Source organism: Gobius niger (genome assembly GCF_951799975.1).
Source record: "Gobius niger genome assembly, chromosome: 24".
Taxonomy (NCBI): domain Eukaryota; kingdom Metazoa; phylum Chordata; class Actinopteri; order Gobiiformes; family Gobiidae; genus Gobius; species Gobius niger.
Genome location: NC_136875.1, coordinates 16,741,914 through 16,768,704, shown reverse-complemented (window position 1 = coordinate 16,768,704; position 26,791 = coordinate 16,741,914). Strand labels below are relative to the sequence as shown.

Here is a 26,791-nt window from a genome sequence, read left to right as displayed (position 1 = left end):
CACGACACTGGCCTTTCACTTAAAGAACAAATCATTCGTCTGGAATAAGATCCACCTTCCTCTTGATGCAGAACGTGTACAATAAAAGGACACTCTGAAACGTCCACATGATCTAAGGTCACATGACTCAAGTCTCATGAAGGCGTCACATTTGCTCCACAGTTTTACACATTTTTCAGATTTTTATTTATTTATCTTAAATTTTTTTCTACAAATTTGCTCAAATTTTAATACAAAATGGTGCACACTTTCTCGCTCTCCCAAAAGCGCATTCCTTTCCCCACGGTCAAAACGCTGGATATCGTGACTTGGTTCTATAAAAATGTTTCTCTTCCATCACTGATTCCTGACTTAAAACAGGGGTTCTCAATCATCTCATCAAAAGGTCCAAAAATGTGTTCTGTCATTGCACTAAAAGGGTAACATTTAAATAAGGTAAAGTTCTATAACGTGGGGCGGATGTAAACGGACATCACTCAGACAGCTGCGACTGGAGTTCTTTAATAATAACTTTATCACAGTGAATGTGCTTGAACATGTTGTATTATTGTGTCTAAAAGGAGCGGCACTCCCCTACAGGCCAAAGCTGGAACTGCACTTACGTTAATGCAGCACGTTCTGCTCTGGCCCCCGGGGGCCAAATCACCTCGAGGTCCGCAGAGACTCAAACCACACTGGCATCGGATAAAAGAAAGCATCGAAAGTAGGAACCGAAAAAACCTCCTCTCTTTAGATCCGAGTTTTGATGCTGTTGGAACAGACAGGACTAAAGTGACTTTGTTTCAGCTCAAATAAAAGATCTTGCCCAACATGTGTTGCTTTTTCCATAAAAAAATAAGTTTGCTCCATTTCTCTAAAATGTTTCTACATATTTTTTGTTCTTATTTTTGCTCCAATCTTTTCCCAAATTTACGCTAATTTATGCAAATTTTCCGCTCACGTCTTGACATTGGAGTTTAATCCGATATTGTAAATGAGCAGATGTTCCACACATTATTCCTGTGTTTTCTGCTTCTAAAAGAACTGATATCGAACATAATGTAACGACACCAAGCCCTATATACACAAGAGCGACTGGTCCTCAGTTTGAGACGCCTGTGTGTTTGAGACGCCTGTGTGTTTGAGACGCCTGTGTGTTTGAGACGCCTGTGTGTTTGAGACGCCCGTGTGTTTGAGACGCCTGTGTGTTTGAGACGCCTGTGTGTTTGAGACGCCTGTGTGTTTGAGACGCCCGTGTGTTTGAGACGCCCGTGTGTTTGAGACGCCTGTGTGTGTGAGACGCCTGTGTGTCAGTGTGACCTCACTGGGATTGGGTCATCCCTCTGCCCTCACTCAGAGACGCCCATTCAGCCGGACACAAGAACTAACATCATTTAACCTCTTCACCACCGCCTCCACCCAGTGCATTTTCTCCAGTTCGGCTTTACCCAAATCTAACAGCTTCTGGAAAAAAAGCAAAAAAGAAACGAGGATGAAAACCCCCAAAAAAGCCTAAAAACATGGCAACAAAAAGGTCAGGGTCAGTTTTGTAGGCCTTAGCTTTCAAATTAGGCAGTCTCAGAACTCAAACTCTAACAAAGGTTTGCAAAAACAGCCTTTTATTCACAAATCATAATAAAAACTCTTCATTTAACAAGAACAGACTTTTACTTTTACAGGATCTGATACAGATGAATGTAGAGAGACTTCTGTTGTAGAGACTGACATAAATAAATACAAAGTTTTCTGTCATTTTATCTTTTCCAAAACTTTCCGAATGTTTAAGTTAAAGTCAAGTGTGAAAAGTTCAGCTGGATTTTCTCCTTCTGAGAAAAAAACGTGTCTGTTCAAAAGAGAACAGTCTTTGACACAAAATGTCCGCCTCAGAGCCGCAGCGTCACTTCCTGGTCTTCCTGCCTCCCGATTGGCCGCTCAAGCTCAGGGGCGTAGTCAGGTCACTTCCTGGTCTTCCCGCCACCCGATTGGCCGCTCAGGGACAGGGGCGTAGTCGGGTCACTTCCTGGTCTTCCCGCCTCCTGATTGGCCGCTCAGGGACAGGGGCATGGTTGGGTCACTTCCTGGTCTTCCCGCCACCCGATTGGCCGCTCAGGGACAGGGGCGTGGCCGGGGGCTTGCGGGGTTTGTAGGCGGAGCTCTTGCGGATGCGCGCTCCTCTCAGCATCACCACACGGGGCAGCAGAGAGGGCGCCCTCACCGTCACCCCGCCCCCTTCAGGAGACCACACCCTCAGCTGGATGACATCACCGGGGGGAGGAGTCACCGCCACCCAACCTGTGAAGGGTTAAAGAGTTAGAAAACACAGTTATTAAGTCAGGACAAACGTTTCTTCTGATCTAAAGTCGAGGCCAAACCGAACGTGTGAAATCCTGTCACTCGTTTCTGTTTTGTCTCTTGAAGCGGTTGTGCTCGAGTTGCATTAATTCGAGATCCTTGACATTTCCTTCAGTGAAACAGGTCGTGGAGAGAGATGGAGTTTGTGGCTTTACCAGAGCTTGTGCCGTGACATCGGTGAAAAGCCTCATGTCCGAGAGACTTTACTGTGAGTCTGTAACTGCAGTAACACTGGGGCTCTTGTGGTTTTTATTACATTTTAGTTTTGATGTACTTTATACATGCCCTTGAAGTTTTAATACTTTATTATTTAAGTTTTATGTTTCATGCGATTGCTCTGAAGAAAATTCCAACTGTGTGACTTTATTCAACTTCTAGGCATTTACCATTTAGCCTTTCCTTCATACACGATCATCGTAATCCCTCCTCCCCCAAACAATGCTGAGAGAAACATGTTCATGTCGCCAAATCATTATATGTATGAAAGTAAAGATGAGTTATTCTGCTTTTAGTACAATTCATATATAATGTGTAATTTTCAGGAAAGAATCTCCCCAATAAGTCGACATTTAATTTAGCTTGTGCCACCTGCTATTGGAAATGTAAAACTAATTACACTACATTTGATTGGCCGATACTGATATTTGTAAAAGTGTCTGCTCTATAATCCTGTGTATGAAGCTTCTAAACGTGTGACAGCAGGGGGCGCTGTACATTCATGTTTAGTCGGTTCATCAGTTCATTGTCTCTGATGGTTCTGAAATTATGCACAAAAGTCTCCAACATAAAACATATAAAACAGGTGACAAAACGTTTTTCACCTCGATGTTTCTACACTGCCCTGAGGCCCAGGAAGTTTTGATCCCTTTCGGTTCTGGAGATATCGGCCAATATCGGCCAATATCGGCCAATATCGGCCGAGTTATTGTGAAATACCTCATATCGGTCGGGCCCAAATAACAATTTAAATTTTTTAATTCACCGTTTCTAAAAATAAAAACAGCTTTAAGACTCTTTTACGTTAAAGAAATACATAGAATAATACAAAACAATGTCAACTTTACAGCTTTATCATTATTTAGGCCACAATCAAGTCTAGGTTTTAAGTCTTCAAACTGATGTCAGATGTTTAGATGAACAGACTAAAGTGCAGTAACGGGACTCGCTTTAAAAGCAGATTTTATTAGTTTCTGTTCATTTCGCTGAAGCTGAGGAGCTTTAGCTTTTCTGTTTTCAGTTGTTTACGAACATTTGGACAAACTTTATTGTGAATTATTGTTTCCTTGCCTTGGACATTAACAGCGAAGGATTATCTCCAAGATGCTGTTTCATATTCGACGTATCAGCTCCTTTTGCTGCAACTTTACAGACACAAGGTCCTCTTTAAAAAGGAACAGGCCAGATCTCAGTCTGGAAGAACTGGCCTGTTCCTCTAAGATCTCCACAGAGGTCCCCACAGAGGTCCCCATGGAGGCACCTCTGGAGGAGAACGTCCTTCTGCCTCGCTCAGTTATCAGTGAGCTCAGGGCGTTTGTGTCGTACGTTGACCTTTAACCTTTGATAATGGCGGTCATCGTAAAAATCCCTACTGACCGGTGGAGGAGATGTTGATGTCGGCCGCCGCCTCCCTCTGGCTCCGCCCCTCCACCTGGACGTCCATCGCAGTCAGTTTGGGGAAGGTCTTCATTCGCTCAGCGCCGCCCATCGGCACCTGATCACAGAAATCACAGACCGAGATCACAGACCGAGATCACAGACCGAGATCACAGACCGAGATCACAGACACAGATCTGATAGCGTGTCTCTGGCGTGTCTGTGGGGTGTCTGTGGCGTGTCTGTGGCGTGTCTGTGGCGTGTCTGTGGCGTGTCTGTGGCGTGTCTGTGGCGTGTCTGTAGCGTGTTTGTAGCGTGTCTGTAGCGTGTCTGTAGCGTGTCAGTAGAGCGCTTTACCCCGAGCAGTCGTTCTCCTGCGTGTTTCTCGTAGACGCTCTCCGCTCGCTCCACAGGCGACATGTGCAGCGGGAGCAAACCAGAGACGAGGACCGAGAACCAGACCGAGCGAGGACCCTGTGACAACATTATTATTAAACACCGAGCAAGGACCCTGTGACAACATTATTATTATTATTATCAAACACTGAGTGAGGACCCTGTGACAACATTATTATTATTATTATCAAACACCGAGCGAGGACCCTGTGACAACATTATTATTATTATTATTATTATCAAACACCGAGCGAGGACCCTGTGACAACATTATTATTATTATCATTATCAAACACCGAGCGAGGACCCTGTGACAACATTATTATTATTATCATTATCAAACACCGAGCGAGGACCCTGTGACAACATTATTATTATTATCAAACACCGAGCGAGGACCCTGTGACAACATTATTATTATTATTATTATTATTATCAAACACCGAGCGAGGACCCTGTGACAACATTATTATTATTATCATTATCAAACACCGAGCGAGGACCCTGTGACAACATTATTATTATCAAACACCGAGCGAGGACCCTGTGACAACATTATTATTATCAAACACCGAGCGAGGACCCTGTGACAAAATTATTATTATTATCATTATCAAACACCGAGCGAGGACCCTGTGACAACATTATTATTATCAAACACCGAGCGAGGACCCTGTGACAACATTATTATTATTATCAAACACCGAGCGAGGACCCTGTGACAACATTATCATTATCAAACACCGAGCGAGGACCCTGTGATAACATTATTATTATTATCAAACACCGAGCGAGGACCCTGTGACAACATTATCATTATCAAACACCGAGCGAGGACCCTGTGACGACATTATTATCATCAAACACCGAGCGAGGACCCTGTGATAACATTATTATCATCAAACACCGAGCGAGGACCCTGTGACAACATTATTATTAAACACAGAGCGAGGACCCTGTGATAACATTATTATTATTATCAAACACCGAGCGAGGACCCTGTGACAATAACATTATTATTATTATCAAACACCGAGCGAGGACCCTGTGACAACATTATTATTATCAAACACCGAGCGAGGACCCTGTGATAACATTATTATTATCAAACACCGAGTGAGGACCCTGTGACAACATTATTATTATTAAACACCGAGCGAGGACCCTGTGACAACATTATTATCAAACACCGAGCGAGGACCCTGTGACAACATTATTATCAAACACCGAGCGAGGACCCTGTGACAACATTATTATTATTAAACACAGAGCGAAGACCCTGTGACAACATTATTATTATCAAACACCGAGCGAGGACCCTGTGACAACATTATCATTATCAAACACCGAGCGAGGACCCTGTGACAACATTATTATTATTAAACACCGAGCGAGGACCCTGTGACAACATTATCATTATCAAACACCGAGCGAGGACCCTGTGATAACATTATTATTATCAAACACCGAGTGAGGACCCTGTGACAACATTATTATTATTAAACACCGAGCGAGGACCCTGTGACAACATTATTATCAAACACAGAGCGAGGACCCTGTGACAACATTATTATCAAACACCGAGCGAGGACCCTGTGACAACATTATTATTATTAAACACAGAGCGAAGACCCTGTGACATCATTATTATTATTATCAAACACCGAGCGAGGACCCTGTGACAACATTATTATTATCAAACACCGAGCGAGGACCCTGTGACAACATTATTATCAAACACAGAGCGAGGACCCTGTGACAACATTATTATTATCAAACACAGAGCGAGGACCCTGTGACAACATTATTATTATCAAACACCGAGCGAGGACCCTGTGACAACATTATTATTATCAAACACCGAGCGAGGACCCTGTGACAACATTATTATTATCAAACACCGAGCGAGGACCCTGTGACAACATTATTATCAAACACCGAGCGAGGACCCTGTGACAACATTATTATTATCAAACACCGAACGAGGACCCTGTGACAACATTATTATTATTATCAAACACCGAGCGAGGACCCTGTGACAACATTATTATTATCAAACACCGAGCGAGGACCCTGTGACAACATTATTATTATCAAACACCGAGCGAGGACCCTGTGACAACATTATTATTATTATCAAACACCGAGCGAGGACCCTGTGACAACATTATTATTATCAAACACCGAGCGAGGACCCTGTGACAACATTATTATCAAACACAGAGCGAGGACCCTGTGACAACATTATTATTATCAAACACCGAGCGAGGACCCTGTGACAACATTATTATTATCAAACACCGAGCGAGGACCCTGTGATAACATTATTATTATCAAACACCGAGCGAGGACCCTGTGATAACATTATTATTATCAAACACCGAGCGAGGACCCTGTGACAACATTATTATCAAACACCGAGCGAGGACCCTGTGACATTATTATTATCAAACACCGAGCGAGGACCCTGTGACAACATTATTATCAAACACCGAGCGAGGACCCTGTGACATTATTATTATCAAACACAGAGCGAGGACCCTGTGACAACATTATTATCAAACACCGAGCGAGGACCCTGTGACAACATTATTATCAAACACCGAGCGAGGACCCTGTGACAACATTATTATCAAACACCGAGCGAGGACCCTGTGACAACATTATTATTATCAAACACCGAGCGAGGACCCTGTGACAACATTATTATCAAACACCGAGCGAGGACCCTGTGACAACATTATTATCAAACACCGAGCGAGGACCCTGTGACATTATTATTATCAAACACCGAGCGAGGACCCTGTGACAACATTATTATCAAACACCGAGCGAGGACCCTGTGACATTATTATTATCAAACACCGAGCGAGGACCCTGTGACAACATTATTATCAAACACCGAGCGAGGACCCTGTGACATTATTATTATCAAACACCGAGCGAGGACCCTGTGACATTATTATTATCAAACACCGAGCGAGGACCCTGTGACAACATTATTATCAAACACCGAGCGAGGACCCTGTGACAACATTATTATCAAACACCGAGCGAGGACCCTGTGACAACATTATTATCAAACACAGAGCGAGGACCCTGTGACAACATTATTATCAAACACCGTCTTCACTCCACACACGGAGATCATCCAGCCAGGAGAGAGGACAGAGGGGGGTGAGGACACAGGGTGAGGACAGAGGGTGAGGACAGAGGGTGAGGGGGTGAGGACAGAGGGTGAGGACAGAGGGTGAGGGGGTGAGGACAGAGGGTGAGGACAGAGGGTGAGGGGGTGAGGACAGAGGGTGAGGACAGAGGGTGAGGGGGTGAGGACAGAGGGTGAGGACAGAGGGTGAGGACAGAGGGTGAGGGTGTGAGGACAGAGGGTGAGGACAGAGGGTGAGGACAGAGGGGGTGAGGACAGAGGGACAGAGGGTGAGGACAGAGGGTGAGGACAGAGGGACAGGGGGTGAGGACAGAGGGTGAGGGGGTGAGGAAATGGGGAGTGACTGACGCTGATGAAGTCGATCCGGGCGATTCCTCCGATGAAAAGGGCGGAGCCAGGCTTCAGCACAAACGTCCGAGGAACCAGAGCCTGGACCGGGACCACGGCCCGGACCTCCTCCTCCGTCAGCAACGCCAACATCTGCAGCACACGCAATGAACACGCCATGAACACGCCATGAACTCATGAACACGCCACAGGTATAAGAGAAGCACCGGTCAGACAGATTTATTCAATTTTTACAGATTTTGTTTTTTTCACTAATAACTAGTTTATTCCCAAACTCAACCAGATCCAAAGTCCCTCAGAGCCACTCGTTAAAAGAAGAAAGTCCCGTCTCTAAAGTCTCTAAAGTCTCTAAAGTCTCTAAAGTCTCTAAAGTCTCTACGTCTCTAAAGTCTCTAAAGTCTCTAAAGTCTCTAAAGTCTCTAAAGTCTCTAAAGTCTCTTACGTCATTGTCTCGGATGATTCCTGGAGTGTCGTAGAACCAGTGAGCATCTTTCAGCTCGTGAGGAGGCAGCTCCTCCTGCACCTTCTCCACAACTACAGAAGAGATCAGATCAGATCAGATCAGATCAGATCAGATCAGATCAGATCAGATCAGATCAGATCAGAACAGATCAGAACAGAGCAGAACAGATCAGAACAGAGCAGAACAGATCAGATCAGAACAGAGCAGAACAGATCAGAACAGAGCAGAACAGATCAGATCAGAACAGAGCAGAACAGATCAGAACAGAGCAGAACAGATCAGAACAGAGCAGAACAGATCAGATCAGAACAGAGCAGAACAGATCAGAACAGAGCAGAACAGAAGAGAACAGAACAGAACAGAACAGATCAGAACAGAACAGAAGAGAACAGAACAGAGACACGGATTTAAGACTTTAAACTAACACAATAATCTGCACACTTCAGTTCTTACAGAAGGGTCATGAGTAAAGCAGTCACTGGGCTGAAGAACACCCTCTGACCTGTATCATGTAATAACCATGTAATAACCCTGTAATAACCCTGTAATAACCCTGTAATAACCCTGTAATAACCCTGTAATAACCCTGTAATAACCATATAATAACCCTGTAATAACCCTGTAATAACCCTGTAATAACCATATAATAACCATGTAATAACCCTGTAATAACCCTGTAATAACCCTGTAATAACCCTGTAATAACCCTGTAATAACTCTGTAATAACCCTGTAATAACCCTGTAATAACTCTGTAATAACCCTGTAATAACCCTGTAATAACCCTGTAATAACCCTGTAATAACCCTGTAATAACCCTGTAATAACTCTGTAATAACCCTGTAATAACCCTGTAATAACCCTGTAATAACCCTGTAATAACCCTGTAATAACTCTGTAATAACCCTGTAATAACTCTGTAATAACCCTGTAATAACCCTGTAATAACCCTGTAATAACCCTGTAATAACCCTGTAATAACCCTGTAATAACTCCGTAATAACTCCGTAATAACCCTGTAATAACCCTGTAATAACCCTGTAATAACCCTGTAATAACCCTCTGACCTGTATCATATAATAACCCTGTAATAACCATGTAATAACCCTGTAATAACCCTGTAATAACCCTGTAATAACCCTGTAATAACCCTGTAGTTACCCTGTAATAACCCTGTAATAACCCTGTAATAACCCTGTAATAACTCTGTAATAACTCTGTAATAACTCTGTAATAACTCTGTAATAACCCTGTAATAACTCTGTAATAACCCTGTAATAACCCTGTAATAACCCTGTAATAACCCTGTAATAACCCTGTAATAACCCTGTAATAACCCTGTAATAACCCTGTAGTTACCCTGTAGTTACCCTGTAATAACCCTGTAATAACCCTGTAATAACCCTGTAATAACCCTGTAATAACTCTGTAATAACTCTGTAATAACTCTGTAATAACTCTGTAATAACCCTGTAATAACTCTGTAATAACCCTGTAATAACCCTGTAATAACTCTGTAATAACTCCGTAATAACCCTGTAATAACCCTGTAATAACCCTGTAATAACCCTGTAATAACTCTGTAATAACTCTGTAATAACTCTGTAATAACTCTGTAATAACCCTGTAATAACTCTGTAATAACCCTGTAATAACCCTGTAATAACCCTGTAATAACCCTGTAATAACTCTGTAATAACCCTGTAATAACTCTGTAATAACCCTGTAATAACTCTGTAATAACCCTGTAATAACTCTGTAATAACCCTGTAATAACCCTGTAATAACCCTGTAATAACCCTGTAATAACTCCGTAATAACTCCGTAATAACCCTGTAATAACCCTGTAATAACCCTGTAATAACTCTGTAATAACCCTGTAATAACTCTGTAATAACCCTGTAATAACCCTGTAATAACTCTGTAATAACCCTGTAATAACCCTGTAATAACCCTGTAATAACCCTGTAATAACTCCGTAATAACTCCGTAATAACCCTGTAATAACCCTGTAATAACCCTGTAATAACCCTCTGACCTGTATCATATAATAACCCTGTAATAACCCTGTAATAACCCTGTAATAACTCTGTAATAACCCTGTAATAACCCTGTAATAACTCTGTAATAACCCTGTAATAACCCTGTAATAACCCTGTAATAACCCTCTGACCTGTATCATATAATAACCCTGTAATAACCCTGTAATAACCCTGTAATAACTCTGTAATAACCCTGTAATAACCCTGTAATAACCCTGTAATAACTCTGTAATAACCCTGTAATAACCCTGTAATAACTCCGTAATAACCCTGTAATAACCCTGTAATAACCCTGTAATAACCCTCTGACCTGTATCATATAATAACCCTGTAATAACCATGTAATAACCCTGTAATAACCCTGTAATAACCCTGTAATAACCCTGTAATAACCCTGTAATAACTCCGTAATAACTCCGTAATAACCCTGTAATAACCCTGTAATAACCCTGTAATAACCCTGTAATAACCCTCTGACCTGTATCATATAATAACCCTGTAATAACCATGTAATAACCCTGTAATAACCCTGTAATAACCCTGTAATAACTCCGTAATAACTCCGTAATAACCCTGTAATAACCCTGTAATAACCCTGTAATAACCCTGTAATAACCCTCTGACCTGTATCATGTAATAACCCTGTAATAACCCTGTAATAACCCTGTAATAACCCTGTAATAACTCTGTAATAACTCTGTAATAACTCTGTAATAACTCTGTAATAACCCTGTAATAACCCTGTAATAACCCTGTAATAACTCTGTAATAACTCTGTAATAACCCTGTAATAACTCTGTAATAACCCTGTAATAACCCTGTAATAACTCTGTAATAACCCTGTAATAACCCTGTAATAACCATATAATAACCCTGTAATAACCCTGTAATAACCCTGTAATAACCATATAATAACCCTGTAATAACCCTGTAATAACCCTGTAATAACCCTGTAATAACCATATAATAACCCTGTAATAACTCTGTAATAACTCTGTAATAACTCTGTAATAGCCCTGTAATAACCCTGTAATAACCCTGTAATAACCATATAATAACCCTGTAATAACCCTGTAATAACCCTGTAATAACCCTGTAATAACCATATAATAACCCTGTAATAACCCTGTAATAACCCTGTAATAACCATATAATAACCCTGTAATAACCATATAATAACCCTGTAATAACCCTGTAATAACCCTGTAATAACCCTGTAATAACCATATAATAACCCTGTAATAACTCTGTAATAACCCTGTAATAACTCTGTAATAACCCTGTAATAACCCTGTAATAACTCTGTAATAACCCTGTAATAACCCTGTAATAACCATATAATAACCCTGTAATAACCCTGTAATAACCCTGTAATAACCATATAATAACCCTGTAATAACCCTGTAATAACCCTGTAATAACCCTGTAATAACCATATAATAACCCTGTAATAACCCTGTAATAACCCTGTAATAACCCTGTAATAACCCTGTAATAACCCTGTAATAACCCTGTAATAACCCTGTAATAACCCTGTAATAACCCTGTAATAACCATGTAATAACCCTGTAATAACCCTGTAATAACCCTGTAATAACCCTGTAATAACCCTGTAGTTACCCTGTAATAACCATATAATAACCCTGTAATAACCCTGTAATAACCCTGTAATAACTCTGTAATAACCCTGTAATAACCCTGTAATAACCCTGTAATAACCATATAATAACCCTGTAATAACTCTGTAATAACCCTGTAATAACCCTGTAATAACCCTGTAATAACCATATAATAACCCTGTAATAACTCTGTAATAACTCTGTAATAACTCTGTAATAGCCCTGTAATAACCCTGTAATAACCCTGTAATAACCCTGTAATAACCCTGTAATAACCATATAATAACCCTGTAATAACCCTGTAATAACCCTGTAATAACCCTGTAATAACCCTGTAATAACCCTGTAATAACCCTGTAATAACCCTGTAATAACCCTGTAATAACCCTGTAATAACCCTGTAATAACCCTGTAATAACCCTGTAATAACCCTGTAATAACCCTGTAATAACCCTCTGACCTGTATCATATAATAACCCTGTAATAACCCTGTAATAACCCTGTAATAACCCTGTGATAACCCTGTAATAACCCTGTAATAACCCTGTAATAACCCTGTAATAACCCTGTAATAACCCTGTGATAACCCTGTAATAACCCTGTAATAACCCTGTAATAACCCTGTAATAACCATATAATAACCCTGTAATAACCCTGTAATAACCCTGTAATAACCCTGTAATAACCCTGTAATAACCCTGTAATAACCCTGTGATAACCCTGTAATAACCCTGTAATAACCCTGTAATAACCCTGTAATAACCCGGTAATAACCCTGTAATAACCCTGTAATAACCCTCTGACCTGTATCATATAATAACCCTGTAATAACCCTGTAATAACCCTGTAATAACCCTGTAATAACCCTGTAATTACCCTGTAATTACCCTGTAATAACCCTGTAATAACCCTGTAATAACCCTGTAATAACCCTGTAATAACCCTGTAATTACCCTGTAATTACCCTGTAATAACCCTGTAATAACCCTGTAATAACCCGGTAATAACCCTGTAATAACCCTGTAATAACCCTCTGACCTGTATCATATAATAACCCTGTAATAACCCTGTAATAACCCTGTAATAACCCTGTAATAACCCTGTAATTACCCTGTAATAACCCTGTAATTACCCTGTAATAACCCTGTAATTACCCTGTAATAACTCTGTAATAACCCTCTGACCTGGCCGGGTCAGGAGTCCGTCCTCCGTCTCTCCAAAGGCCAGCAGATCTGGATCAAACTGGATCTCCTTTGGTCTGGAGCTGCTCTGGAACGTTCTCCCCACATGACCTGGAGAAGGAGCAGACCTGAGGTGAGCCCGTGAGGCTCTGCAGTAGATCTGATATAGTTATCATAGATATCAGTCTGGTATCGGGAACAAGTGGAAGCAGATGTTCCTCACATTATTGATCTGGTTCCAGACGACACAAGTTTTAGCAGTAACGGAGAAGTTTCTTTCAGGAATCGGTTTTGAAAACCACGTGTTGTTAAAATGCTGGTCTGGAAACTGCTCGGACTCGCCTGAGACGTACGCAGGCCGGCCGTGCTCCCGCCCCCTCCTGTCCCGCTCCGGTACTGCGCTCTCCATGGTCTGGTCCTGCTCCCCGAGGCGCTGCTCCTCCCTGAGGCGCTGCTCCTCCCTGAGGCGCTGCAGGCGGCGCTGGAGCCGGACCGGGGTCGGGTTCAGGATCGGGAACTTCAGCAGGTTCAGAGTCGTACCTGGACCCAAGACCCGGGGCTCAGATCAGGACTAGACCAGGACTGAACCAGGACTAAGACTAAGGACTAAACCAGGACTAAGACTGAGGACTGAACCAGGACTAAGAGTAAGGACTAAACCAGGACTAAGACTAAGGACTGAACCAGGACTAAGAGTAAGGACTGAACCAGGACTAAGAGTAAGGACTGAACCAGGACTAAGACTAAGGACTGAACCAGGACTAAGACTAAGGACTGAACCAGGACTAAGACTAAGGACTGAACCAGGACTAAGACTAAGGACTGAACCAGGACTAAGAGTAAGGACTGAACCAGGACTAAGAGTAAGGACTGAACCAGGACTAAGAGTAAGGACTGAACCAGGACTAAGACTAAGGACTGAACCAGGACTAAGACTAAGGACTGAACCAGGACTAAGAGTAAGGACTGAACCAGGACTAAGACTAAGGACTAAACCAGGACTAAGACTAAGGACTGAACCAGGACTAAACCAGGACTAAGAGTAAGGACTGAACCAGGACTAAGACTAAGGACTGAACCAGGACTAAGAGTAAGGACTGAACCAGGACTAAGACTAAGGACTGAACCAGGACTAAACCAGGACTAAGAGTAAGGACTGAACCAGGACTAAGACTAAGGACTGAACCAGGACTAAGACTGAGGACTGAACCAGGACTAAGACTAAGGACTAAACCAGGACTAAGACTAAGGACTGAACCAGGACTAAGACTAAGGACTGAACCAGGACTAAGACTAAGGACTGAACCAGGACTAAGACTAAGGACTAAACCAGGACTAAGACTAAGGACTGTTTTTGCTTATAGTTATAGTAGTAGTGATAGTAGTAGTACTCGTACCTGGCCAGGGCGACTCCGTGGCTCTGTTATTAGACCCTGACAGTCTGTTATAATCCGACTCCAGCAGGGCGTTGAGTGTAGTAGTAGTAGTTATAGTAGTAGTTATAGTAGTAATAGCAGTAGTAGTATTAATAGTAGTAGTAGTAGTAGTAGTAGTGGTACTCGTACCTGGCCAGGGCGACTCCGTGGCTCTGTTATTAGACCCCGACAGTCTGTTATAATCAGACTCCAGCAGGGCGTTGAACAGCGTGGACTTCCCCGCGTTAGTCGACCCCAACAGAACCACGTCTCCCTTGTGTCTCCAGACTCGATGAAGCGCCGACACCAGGTCCTCGACGCCGAAGCCCGTTTTAGCGCTGACCACGCCCACGTGCAGCGGCTGGAGGCGGGTCGCGGCGCCCACAGAGTCACGCAGACGCCTCTTCACCGAGCTCAGGTCTAAGGGAGTCAGCACCGGCAGCAGGTCCAGCTTCGTACCCACAACCACCACCTGCAGGACACAGGGTTTAAACCTCTGTAAACTCTGACCCACAACCACCACCTGCAGGACACAGGGTTTAAACCTCTGTAAACTCTGGCCCACAACCACCACCTGCAGGACACAGGGTTTAAACCTCTGTAAACTCTGACCCACAACCACCACCTGCAGGACACAGGGTTTAAACCTCTGTAAACTCTGACCCACAACCACCACCTGCAGGACAGAGGGTTTAAACCTCTGTAAACTCTGACCCACAACCACCACCTGCAGGACACAGGGTTTAAACCTCTGTAAACTCTGACCCACAACCACCACCTGCAGGACAGAGGGTTTAAACCTCTGTAAACTCTGACCCACAACCACCACCTGCAGGACACAGGGTTTAAACCTCTGTAAACTCTGACCCACAACCTCCACCTGCAGGACACAGGGTTTAAACCTCTGTAAACTCTGACCCACAACCTCCACCTGCAGGACACAGGGTTATTACAGAGGGTTTAAACCTCTGTAAACTCTGGCCCACAACCACCACCTGCAGGACACAGGGTTTAAACCTCTGTAAACTCTGACCCACAACCACCACCTGCAGGACAGAGGGTTTAAACCTCTGTAAACTCTGACCTACAACCACCACCTGCAGGACACAGGGTTTAAACCTCTGTAAACTCTGACCTACAACCACCACCTGCAGGACACAGGGTTTAAACCTCTGTAAACTCTGACCCACAACCTCCACCTGCAGGACACAGGGTTATTACAGAGGGTTTAAACCTCTGTAAACTCTGACCCACAACCACCACCTGCAGGACACAGGGTTTAAACCTCTGTAAACTCTGACCCACAACCACCACCTGCAGGACAGAGGGTTTAAACCTCTGTAAACTCTACTGACCCACAACCACCACCTGCAGGACACAGGGTTTAAACCTCTGTAAACTCTGACCCACAACCACCACCTGCAGGACACAGGGTTTAAACCTCTGTAAACTCTGACCCACAACCACCACCTGCAGGACACAGGGTTTAAACCTCTGTAAACTCTACCCCTGACCCACAACCACCACCTGCAGGACACAGGGTTTAAACCTCTGTAAACTCTACCCCTGACCCACAACCACCACCTGCAGGACACAGGGTTTAAACCTCTGTAAACTCTGACCCACAACCACCACCTGCAGGACACAGGGTTTAAACCTCTGTAAACTCTACCTCTGACCCACAACCACCACCTGCAGGACACAGGGTTTAAACCTCTGTAAACTCTGACCCACAACCACCACCTGCAGGACACAGGGTTTAAACCTCTGTAAACTCTACCCCTGACCTACAACCACCACCTGCAGGACACAGGGTTTAAACCTCTGTAAACTCTGACCCACAACCACCACCTGCAGGACACAGGGTTTAAACCTCTGTAAACTCTACCTCTGACCCACAACCACCACCTGCAGGACACAGGGTTTAAACCTCTGTAAACTCTGACCTACAACCACCACCTGCAGGACACAGGGTTTAAACCTCTGTAAACTCTACCTCTGACCCACAACCACCACCTGCAGGACACAGGGTTTAAACCTCTGTAAACTCTGACCCACAACCACCACCTGCGGGACACAGGGTTTAAACCTCTGTAAACTCTGACCCACAACCACCACCTGCAGGACACAGGGTTTAAACCTCTGTAAACTCTACCTCTGACCCACAACCACCACCTGCAGGACACAGGGTTTAAACCTCTGTAAACTCTGACCTACAACCACCACCTGCAGGACACAGGGTTTAAACCTCTGTAAACTCTGACCCACAACCACCACCTGCAGGACACAGGGTTTAAACCTCTGTAAACTCTACTCCTGACCCACAACCACCACCTGCAGGACACAGGGTTTAAACCTCTGTAAACTCTGACCCACAACCACCACCTGCAGGACACAGGGTTTAAACCTCTGTAAACTCTGACCCACAACCACCACCTGCAGGACACAGGGTTTAAACCTCTGTAAACTCTGACCCACAACCACCACCTGCAGGACACAGGGTTTAAACCTCTGTAAACTCTACCCCACAACCACCACCTGCAGGACACAGGGTTTAAACCTCTGTAAACTCTGACCCACAACCACCACCTGCAGGACACAGGGTTTAAACCTCTGTAAACTCTGACCCACAACCACCACCTGCAGGACACAGGGTTATCACTGAGGGTTTAAACCTCTGTAAACTCTGACCCACAACCACCACCTGCAGGACACAGGGTTTAAACCTCTGTAAACTCTGACCCACAACCACCACCTGCAGGACACAGGGTTTAAACCTCTGTAAACTCTACCCCTGACCCACAACCACCACCTGCAGGACACAGGGTTTAAACCTCTGTAAACTCTACCCCTGACCCACAACCACCACCTGCAGGACACAGGGTTTAAACCTCTGTAAACTCTGACCTACAACCACCACCTGCAGGACACAGGGTTTAAACCTCTGTAAACTCTACCCCTGACCCACAACCACCACCTGCAGGACACAGGGTTTAAACCTCTGTAAACTCTACCCCTAACCCACAACCACCACCTGCAGGACACAGGGTTTAAACCTCTGTAAACTCTGACCCACAACCACCACCTGCAGGACACAGGGTTTAAACCTCTGTAAACTCTACCCCTGACCCACAACCACCACCTGCAGGACACAGGGTTTAAACCTCTGTAAACTCTGACCCACAACCACCACCTGCAGGACACAGGGTTTAAACCTCTGTAAACTCTACCTCTGACCCACAACCACCACCTGCAGGACACAGGGTTTAAACCTCTGTAAACTCTGACCCACAACCACCACCTGCGGGACACAGGGTTTAAACCTCTGTAAACTCTACCTCTGACCCACAACCACCACCTGCAGGACACAGGGTTTAAACCTCTGTAAACTCTGACCCACAACCACCACCTGCAGGACACAGGGTTTAAACCTCTGTAAACTCTGACCCACAACCACCACCTGCAGGACACAGGGTTTAAACCTCTGTAAACTCTGACCCACAACCACCACCTGCAGGACACAGGGTTTAAACCTCTGTAAACTCTAACCCTGACCCACAACCACCACCTGCAGGACACAGGGTTTAAACCTCTGTAAACTCTGACCCACAACCACCACCTGCAGGACACAGGGTTTAAACCTCTGTAAACTCTGACCCACAACCTCCACCTGCAGGACACAGGGTTTAAACCTCTGTAAACTCTACCTCTGACCCACAACCACCACCTGCAGGACACAGGGTTTAAACCTCTGTAAACTCTACCTCTGACCCACAACCACCACCTGCAGGACACAGGGTTTAAACCTCTGTAAACTTTACCTCTGACCCACAACCACCACCTGCAGGACACAGGGTTTAAACCTCTGTAAACTCTGACCCACAACCACCACCTGCAGGACACAGGGTTTAAACCTCTGTAAACTCTGACCCACAACCACCACCTGCAGGACACAGGGTCATCACTGAGGGTTTAAACCTCTGTAAACTCTGACTCTGACCCACAACCTCCACCTGCAGGACACAGGGTTTAAACCTCTGTAAACCCTGACCCACAACCACCACCTGCAGGACACAGGGTTTAAACCTCTGTAAACTCTACCTCTGACCCACAACCACCACCTGCAGGACACAGAAAAATGGTGGAAAGAATTGTAGAAAACTGTTTAGATAATGGAGCTGTGAGTACAGACTTGTTTGTTGGTCCCGATCAGCTCCTGAAGGTCTGGGACGATGGAGCTCGGCAGATCCAGGAGGTCGACCACGAGCAGAACCAGAGCTCGGCTCGAGCGAAGTCTGGACGAGATCTGAACAAAGTTAAATGATGGAGATATAAGATAAACTCTTTTTAAAGACGTTTAGTTCAGACGTTTGTTACTCACGATGCGTCTGAAGTGCTCCTGGTCCAGCTGCACCTCCAGCAGGTGGCGCTGGTGAGTGAGGGTGTGGCAGCGCTGGCACAGAGTCCGCTCCGAGGCCCGGTCCTGGTCTGGGTTCAGGAGGGTCTGGAGGTGATGTGGAGGAAGGAACCCCGGGATCACGGGGTCCATGGCCTGAAGCAGCGCCCCACAGCCGGAGCAGGGCTGCGACGAGACCAGGTCCAGGAAAGAGTCTGGGGCCAGGTCCAGCTCCGGGTCCAGGTCCAGCTCCGGGTCCAGGGCAGAGTCTGCGTCCACCACCAGGTCCAGGGCAGGATCCGGGTCTGGGGCAAAGGCAGGAGACGGGCAGGTCAATACATAACTAGAGCTGGGTCCCGTTAAACGATCCCAGTCTGGCTCCACTGGCCTCAGCAAAATGAAAGTATCGACAACAGGAACTGAAAGAAACCTTCTCTCTTTAGATCCAAGTTTTGATGCCGTTGGTCCAGGGACTAAGGACGGGACACTTATTAAGTATTTAATGCTCTGCATAAAGTATCCATACTCATTTGCATATGTAAAAGAAGGCGCGGCAGCAATTAAACACAAAAGGAGGATTTATGTCGTTGTTCTGAGAAACACACACTCACATTATTGTTGTTTTCTGGTTCTACACGACGTATCGTTCAGGTATCGGTATCGAAAACCAAGTATCGTTGAAGTCTTGGTATCGGAAAAACAAGTAAAAATATAAAATATACTAAATAAAACGAGAAAACTGCCGTCATAATAATAATCCCATGGATCACCTGGGCCACATTTATAAAGACGATTACACACGTTACAACTAAACCTTACATTCAAACCTTTCTGCACCAAACCAGCTTCCCCGACTTCCTGATTCACTAACCAATCAGAGAAAAGCAGGATTCGTGTTTAGTCGACTAAAACTAAACTCTGATCAAAATCATCTGCTTTCCCTGTTCTTCCCACAGATCTGGGATCAGCAGGACTTCCCCTGTGACTGTGATCGACAGGCGTATGAACCAATCAGAGAGAGGTTTTCCTCCAAGACACGAATGTGAAACGTTTGGACAAAAACACTTTGAGTGGAGGCACCGAGAGGACAAGATGAAGCTTCAACATCTCCTTCTAGATCAGCGGCTCCCAAACTTTACTTCCTCTTTTGCTACTTCATGGCAGAAAACATCCATTTATTTTGGATATTAGAAAGGATTTCACAGATTGTATTCCATTTTACACAAAAAATGTACTATAAACAGTATTTATCTCATGGTGAAACATCTGAGGACACGAGGCCTTTGGGAACCACTGCTCTCGAGAAATGAAAGTCCAAACTGGAGGACAGAGAAGCTCCCAGGGTGAAGTTTTAGGGATGATGAGTTCATGTGGCCTGAGGATAATCAGGAGAAAAAGCACTGATCTATAACCTTTTACTTTTGTAATAATTATAATAACAAAACAGAGGTGGTCTGTGATTGGACGGATGTGATGGCTGTTGTTAGTAAAGAATAGGTGAAGTGGGCGGCTGGAGCCACTCGGTTCTGGTTCTGTTGTGGTTCTGACCTGGTCCGGTCCGGCTCAGACTCGGGGCAGAGTCCTGGTCCTGGTCCGGCTCCTGGACCAGGGTCTTCAGCGCCTGCAGCTGCCGCTCTAAGCCCCGCCTCCTCTTCGTGGTGCGTTCAGGAGGAGCTCGGATCAGATCTGGACCAGAGGAGATGAAGAAGAAGAAAGACTGGTTTAACTCGGTGTTTAAGGCCCGACTCTGAAGAGGAACATTCAGTTACTTACAAAAGATTCAAAAGGTTTCTGTGATTTAGAGTTTGAGGAAACAGATTCTCTTAGTATCAGTGAGTTCCTAAAGCCCAAACTATCCAATACTAAATAACAAAGCCTCTAATGATCACAGTTCTGCAGGTCTTAGCTTTCAAATGAGGCCTATAGGCAGTGACATGGTACGTGCTCGATTAAGAGGTTAAGAAACTTGACTGAGGCACACAACAAAAACAGTGTGTCAGCTCATTCCCATATTCCTATAACTTAAAGTAAAGCAAAACAGTAAAATAATGGAAAAGAAACGGTGAAAATAAAGGATTGGTTTCACTAAATGTGGCTAAAACCAAATACACCACCACATCAATAAAGTTTAAAGACACAGCAACAAAAGAGTGACAAAAACTACGAAAACATGACAAAAACACTTCAATAATATGACACAAAAGAGACGACAACAGAAACAAAAACGTTTGGAGGTCTTAGCTTTCAAATGAGTGTGTGTGAGATGCTTTTAAATCTAAAACTGAACTGGAGAAAATGCATTGGGTTAAGGTCAGGGGTGAAGGTCAGGGGTGAAGGTCAGGGCCAGGAGCTGGAAAAAGCTAAAGTTTAGAAACAGTAAGGGTGAGGGTTATTTATCGATATAAGACATGACAGTTATAAATCAAGTTTGTCTAATAACTGATCATTTATTTAATCTCTTAAACCAACAATAAGTGAATAAAAGAAGACGGTAAAAGCAAAAAAAAAAAAGTTTGTGAAGGGGTGACGTCAGAGCTCTACTTCCTGGTTCGCAAATGTGCGAGAAACTACGAAGAACTCTTTAAAACCACAATCAATATTTGTGAAAGTCTTTAAAGAGTTACTGACCAGACTTATTCATCAGAACCATGAGCCAAACATGAACCTGCTGCTGTAAAAGTCATGTTTACCAGAATCACTACATCCGGGTTAGCAGAGAGAAATGCTAACGGCACAGCAGCTACGCTAACCCAAATACTGACTTCCGTAAATATGACTTTTTAAGCAGCATTTGTGGCTAATGAGTCTGAGAAGGTAGGCAGGTAAAATGGTTGTTTTTAAGAATTTTTTGATGTTTTTCTCACATATTTGCTGGTCTGCTGGGACCCGGAAGCGGCAGTCGTGACGTCACACGGGAAACCTCCTTTAGAGAACTGCCAATTTAAGATTGTTTAGTATTTTTACAAATGTTGCAGAGAGTTGTAAACGACGGGATTGAAGCTGCGCGCGCTGTAAGGCGTTAGCTTGGATTCGGCAGAAACAAATGCAGCTTTTGTCCTCGAGTTCTCTATCTTATGCCGTTTTAGTTCAAGGGATAATTGTATCGACTGAACTTTTCTTTGGTTTCTCTCTGACTCCGTCCTCACCCTGCAGCTCCCGGTGCAGCTCCTGGTCCGGGTCCTGGTCCCGGTCCTGGTTCTGGTCCTCACAGTCCACGAACACGAACCGCTCGGAGAGTCCGGGCTCCACGGTGCAGCTGTGGCTCTGAGGCCGAGACACGGAGCTCCTGAGGCGGCTGTGGGAGAGCAGCGGCCCGCGGAGCACGGAGCTCCGGCAGAGACACGCTCTGAGGCCGGGGACGGAGGCTCTCAGGCCGGGGAGAGAGGCTCTGAGGCCGGGGAGCATGGTGACGGTGACGGTCCGGAGTCACAGGGTAAACAACATGTGTGACCTCCGCTCTTCTTCTGCAGAGAGAAGACGCAGAGGCCGCTGTACCGCCCCCGCCTGGAGCCCACAGGAACTGCAGTAATTCTTTCTTTCACTTCTTAACCCCCGCCTGAACCGAGCACATTTTCTCCAGTTTGGCTTTACCCAAATCTTAAAAACTAACTAAACTAACTTAACTAACATGTACAGGCTTATGAAAATAAACTGACATGGACTCAGGAAGGATCGTTTATTGTTTATCTGATGTAAAAGTAACGTCTGAACTGTAACATCATCAAATACAAATGTGATTTATACGAACAAGATAAGCTTCTGCTTTGAAAATATAAAACTCAAATAAACTACTACTACTACTACTACTACTACTGCTACTACTTCTACTACTGCTACTTCAACTACTACTACTTCTACTACTACTACTACTCCCTCTACTACTACTACTTCTACTACTACCTCTACTTCTACTACTTCTACTACTACCTCTACTTCTACTACTACTACTACTACTTCTACTACTACTACTTCTACTACTACCTCTACTACTACTACTTCTACTACTACCTCTACTACTACTACTACTACTACTACCTCTACTACTACTACTTCTACTACTACTACTACTACTACTACTACCTCTACTTCTACTACTACTACCTCTACTTCTACTATTACTACCTCTACTTCTACTACTACTACCTCTACTTCTACTACTACTACTACCTCTACTTCTACTACTACTACCTCTACTTCTACTACTACTACCTCTACTTCTACTATTACTACCTCTACTTCTACTACTACTACTACTACTTCTACTACTACTACTACCTCTACTTCTACTACTACTACCTCTACTTCTACTATTACTACCTCTACTTCTACTACTACTACTTCTACTTCTACTACCTCTACTTCTACTACTTCTACTACTACCTCTACTTCTACTACTACTACTACTACCTCTACTTCTACTACTTCTACTACTACCTCTACTACTACTACTTCTACTACTACCTCTACTTCTACTACTTCTACTACTACCTCTACTTCTACTACTTCTACTACTACCTCTACTTCTACTACTACTACTACTACCTCTACTTCTACTACTTCTACTACTACCTCTACTTCTACTACTACTACTACTACCTCTACTTCTACTACTTCTACTACTACCTCTACTACTACTACTTCTACTACTACCTCTACTTCTACTACTTCTACTACTACCTCTACTTCTACTACTTCTACTACTACCTCTACTTCTACTACTACTACTACTACCTCTACTTCTACTACTTCTACTACTACCTCTACTTCTACTACTACTACTACTACCTCTACTACTACTACTTCTACTTCTACTACCTCTACTTCTACTACTTCTACTACTACCTCTACTTCTACTACTACTACTACTACCTCTACTTCTACTACTTCTACTACTACCTCTACTACTACTACTTCTACTACTACCTCTACTTCTACTACTTCTACTACTACCTCTACTTCTACTACTTCTACTACTACCTCTACTTCTACTACTACTACTACTACCTCTACTTCTACTACTTCTACTACTACCTCTACTTCTACTACTTCTACTACTACCTCTACTTCAACTACTACTACTTCTACTACTACTACCTCTACTTCTAGTACTTCTACTACTACCTCTACTTCTACTACTTCTACTACTACCTCTACTTCTACTTCTACTACTACTACCTCTACTTCTACTACTACCTCTACTACTACTACTTCTACTACTACCTCTACTACTACTACTTCTACTACTACCTCTACTTCTACTACCTCTACTACTACTACTACCTCTACTACTACTACTTCTACTACTACCTCTACTACCACTACTTCTACTACTACCTCTACTTCTACTACTTCTACTACTACCTCTACTTCTACTACTTCTACTACTACCTCTACTACTACTACTACTACTACTACTTCTACTACTACTACTTCTACTACTACTACTACCTCTACTACTACTACTACTACTACTACCTCTACTACTACTACTTCTACTACTACTACTACCTCTACTTCTACTATTACTACCTCTACTTCTACTACTACTACCTCTACTACTACTACTACTACTACTACTACTACTACTACTACCTCTACTTCTACTACTACTACCTCTACTTCTACTACTTCTACTACTACTGCTCCTGGTGCTACTACTTTGTTTTGTTAAAATATGGACATTAGTGTAAACTTGTGAGTAAAAATAAATCAAAACAACTTTTTTAAGTCATGTTTTCTGTTTTAACCATTGTTGCTGTAATGAACGTGTCTCTGTTTACTTCCTGATCCCAGCATGTCTGTTTACTTCCTGATCCCAGCATGTCTGTTTACTTCCTGATCCCAGCATGTCTGTTTACTTCCTGATCCCAGCATGTCTGTTTACATCCTGATCCCAGCATGTCTGTTTACTTCCTGATCCCAGCATGTCTGTTTACTTCCTGATCCCAGCATGTCTGTTTACATCCTGATCCCAGCATGTCTGTTTACTTCCTGATCCCAGCATGTCTGTTTACTTCCTGATCCCAGCATGTCTGTTTACTTCCTGATCCCAGCATGTCTGTTTACTTTCTGAGTTTATCAGTTAGACCCGCCCACCCCACATCACTGCTCTGTGATTGGCTGAGCAGGTCACATGTTTTATAGGAATCACCCAGGCTCCAGATAACGGTCCTCAGAGCTGCTTCTGTCTGTGAGCATCAGATCACGGTGAGTTTTTAGATTTATTTATTATTAAAGACATTTTCCTAAAGCTCATTCTGTATCAAAGAGGATGAACTTAGACTCAGTGGAAACAGGACCAGACTTTAACACAGTTCAGACAGAGACCAGAGCAGGACCAGACGTCTGTTTCCCTTTGTTCCTCCTTGTTTCAGAGTGAAGCCTCCACACCTTGTTTATGTAAAGTCTGCTGAGATATTAACCCGCCTTAAACAAGTGCCTTTTCTCCAGTTCAGCTTTACCCAAATCTACAAAACTGATCTACAGGGGTCATTTCCCTCGTGTTGTTGCTGCGTTGTCGTCACTTTTTGGACTTTCGTTTCCTCAAATTTTCATAGCTTTTTGTTGCATTTTCCCCAGAGGCTTTTAGATTTGGGTAAAGCCAAACTGGAGAAAGTTCCCTCTGTTCAGGCGGGGGTTAAGGGGTTAAGAGGTGTGTCCACGTCCTGCACTTCCTGCTCGTGTTGTTCATGACTGAAGGAGACTGAGTACCAGTTCTTCCTGTTCAAGCCCACACACGTGTCGTAGTTAAACGGAAACACTTTCACAGATTGTAGAGACACAGTCGTCCGTGTAGAGAAAACAGAAGTGACAGAACCAGCTGTGAACTCCAGTGGTTTTCAGATTTCCAGTGGGTAAACTGTAATTGTTAGCAGGCACATGGGATCGTATATTCGATGCACTGAAAAATGATTAAAACCGTTCAATTTGTCCATCACATATTAATAATGTCACAGACAATTAAATAGATGATAAACAAAACTGTATTAAATGTTATTTAGACCTAAAGGATTGTTTAGTCACAGGCTGAGACTAAATGAGGCTGTGGGACAGAAACATGACCTTAGTGCTGCTAAATGAATAAAGTCCAGTCTCTGACCAACCCCTCACACTCTGAGGTAAAGACTCTCGTAATGTAGAGCGAGTCACTGCATGCACAGCCAACTGTTCACAAGCTTTACAAACTTTTCCAGCTTTTTAGTCTTTTGAAAAACTGTACTTTACTTCCTGATACTTCCTGGATAAATCTCCGACTCAAAGACACAAAACGCCAGAGAATAAACATGTTTTTTACTCTGACAGAGTTAAAGTCTCCGCTTTGACCACTGTGTGAAACATGTTTTCTGCTGCAGCGTCGATGAAGCTGTTTCTGCTTCAGTCCCTGAAATGACCAGGATCCTAGTTCACTGCTACAGTCTTCAGGACTGACATTTAAACTACTCACTTTTTACAGGGGAGGGTCATGTGTGGACTTTGAGGAACATAAACCAGTGGACATGTTGGAAACATTTGATTTGAACAAAGGCAGATGAGTTTTAAAATGTCAAAGATAAATGTATAATAACCATGTGTTCCTCCTGCTGCAGGTGTCGGTGACTCTTCCCTCAGAGTAAAACATGGCAGAAGCGCTCTGGAGATGCAGAAGTATAGAAGGCCTGATCGACTTCACCTCACACTTTGACAGAAACAAACCCTGGATGAAGAGGATCGTGTCTCAGCTGGACGAGATCTGTGAAGAAACAAGACAGAGGAAAGATAAAGTCCCGAGAAACACCAAACTTGCTGCAGTTGCAGGAGGCGCTGTAGCAGCTCTCTTATCAGCTCCTTTGACTGGAGGCCTCA

The 26,791-nt window shown here is 43.7% G+C and overlaps 1 protein-coding gene across 1 annotated transcript; it reads right to left on the bottom strand.

The window, feature by feature from the left end:
* Positions 1-1,851: 1,851 nt before the first annotated feature.
* noa1 (nitric oxide associated 1) lies at positions 1,852-22,462 on the bottom strand. Its single transcript, XM_079582294.1, has 13 exons — positions 22,096-22,462; positions 20,498-20,635; positions 18,935-19,218; positions 18,746-18,859; positions 14,704-15,025; positions 13,481-13,678; positions 13,142-13,249; positions 8,277-8,368; positions 7,835-7,966; positions 4,282-4,398; positions 3,925-4,042; positions 2,074-2,271; positions 1,852-2,015 (listed from the first exon to the last, which is right to left on the bottom strand). Exons 1-13 carry the CDS (start codon positions 22,352-22,354, stop codon positions 1,993-1,995), a joined length of 2,103 nt encoding a protein of 700 aa, XP_079438420.1. The 5' UTR covers positions 22,355-22,462; the 3' UTR covers positions 1,852-1,992.
* Positions 22,463-26,791: the final 4,329 nt, after the last annotated feature.

What these genes read in the sequence shown, in the direction of transcription:
- noa1 (XM_079582294.1), bottom strand. Translation starts at nt 22,354, where the DNA reads ATGCTCCCCGGCCTCAGAGCCTCTCTCCCCGGCCTGAGAGCCTCCGTC. An exon ending in CCGGCCTGCGTACGTCTCAG is followed by an intron (nt 13,250 to 13,480) that starts GCGAGTCCGAGC and finishes CTCCTTCTCCAG; the next exon opens with GTCATGTGGGGAGAACGTTC. An exon ending in GTCCCTGAGCGGCCAATCGG is followed by an intron (nt 2,016 to 2,073) that starts GTGGCGGGAAGA and finishes GCGGCCAATCAG; the next exon opens with GAGGCGGGAAGACCAGGAAG.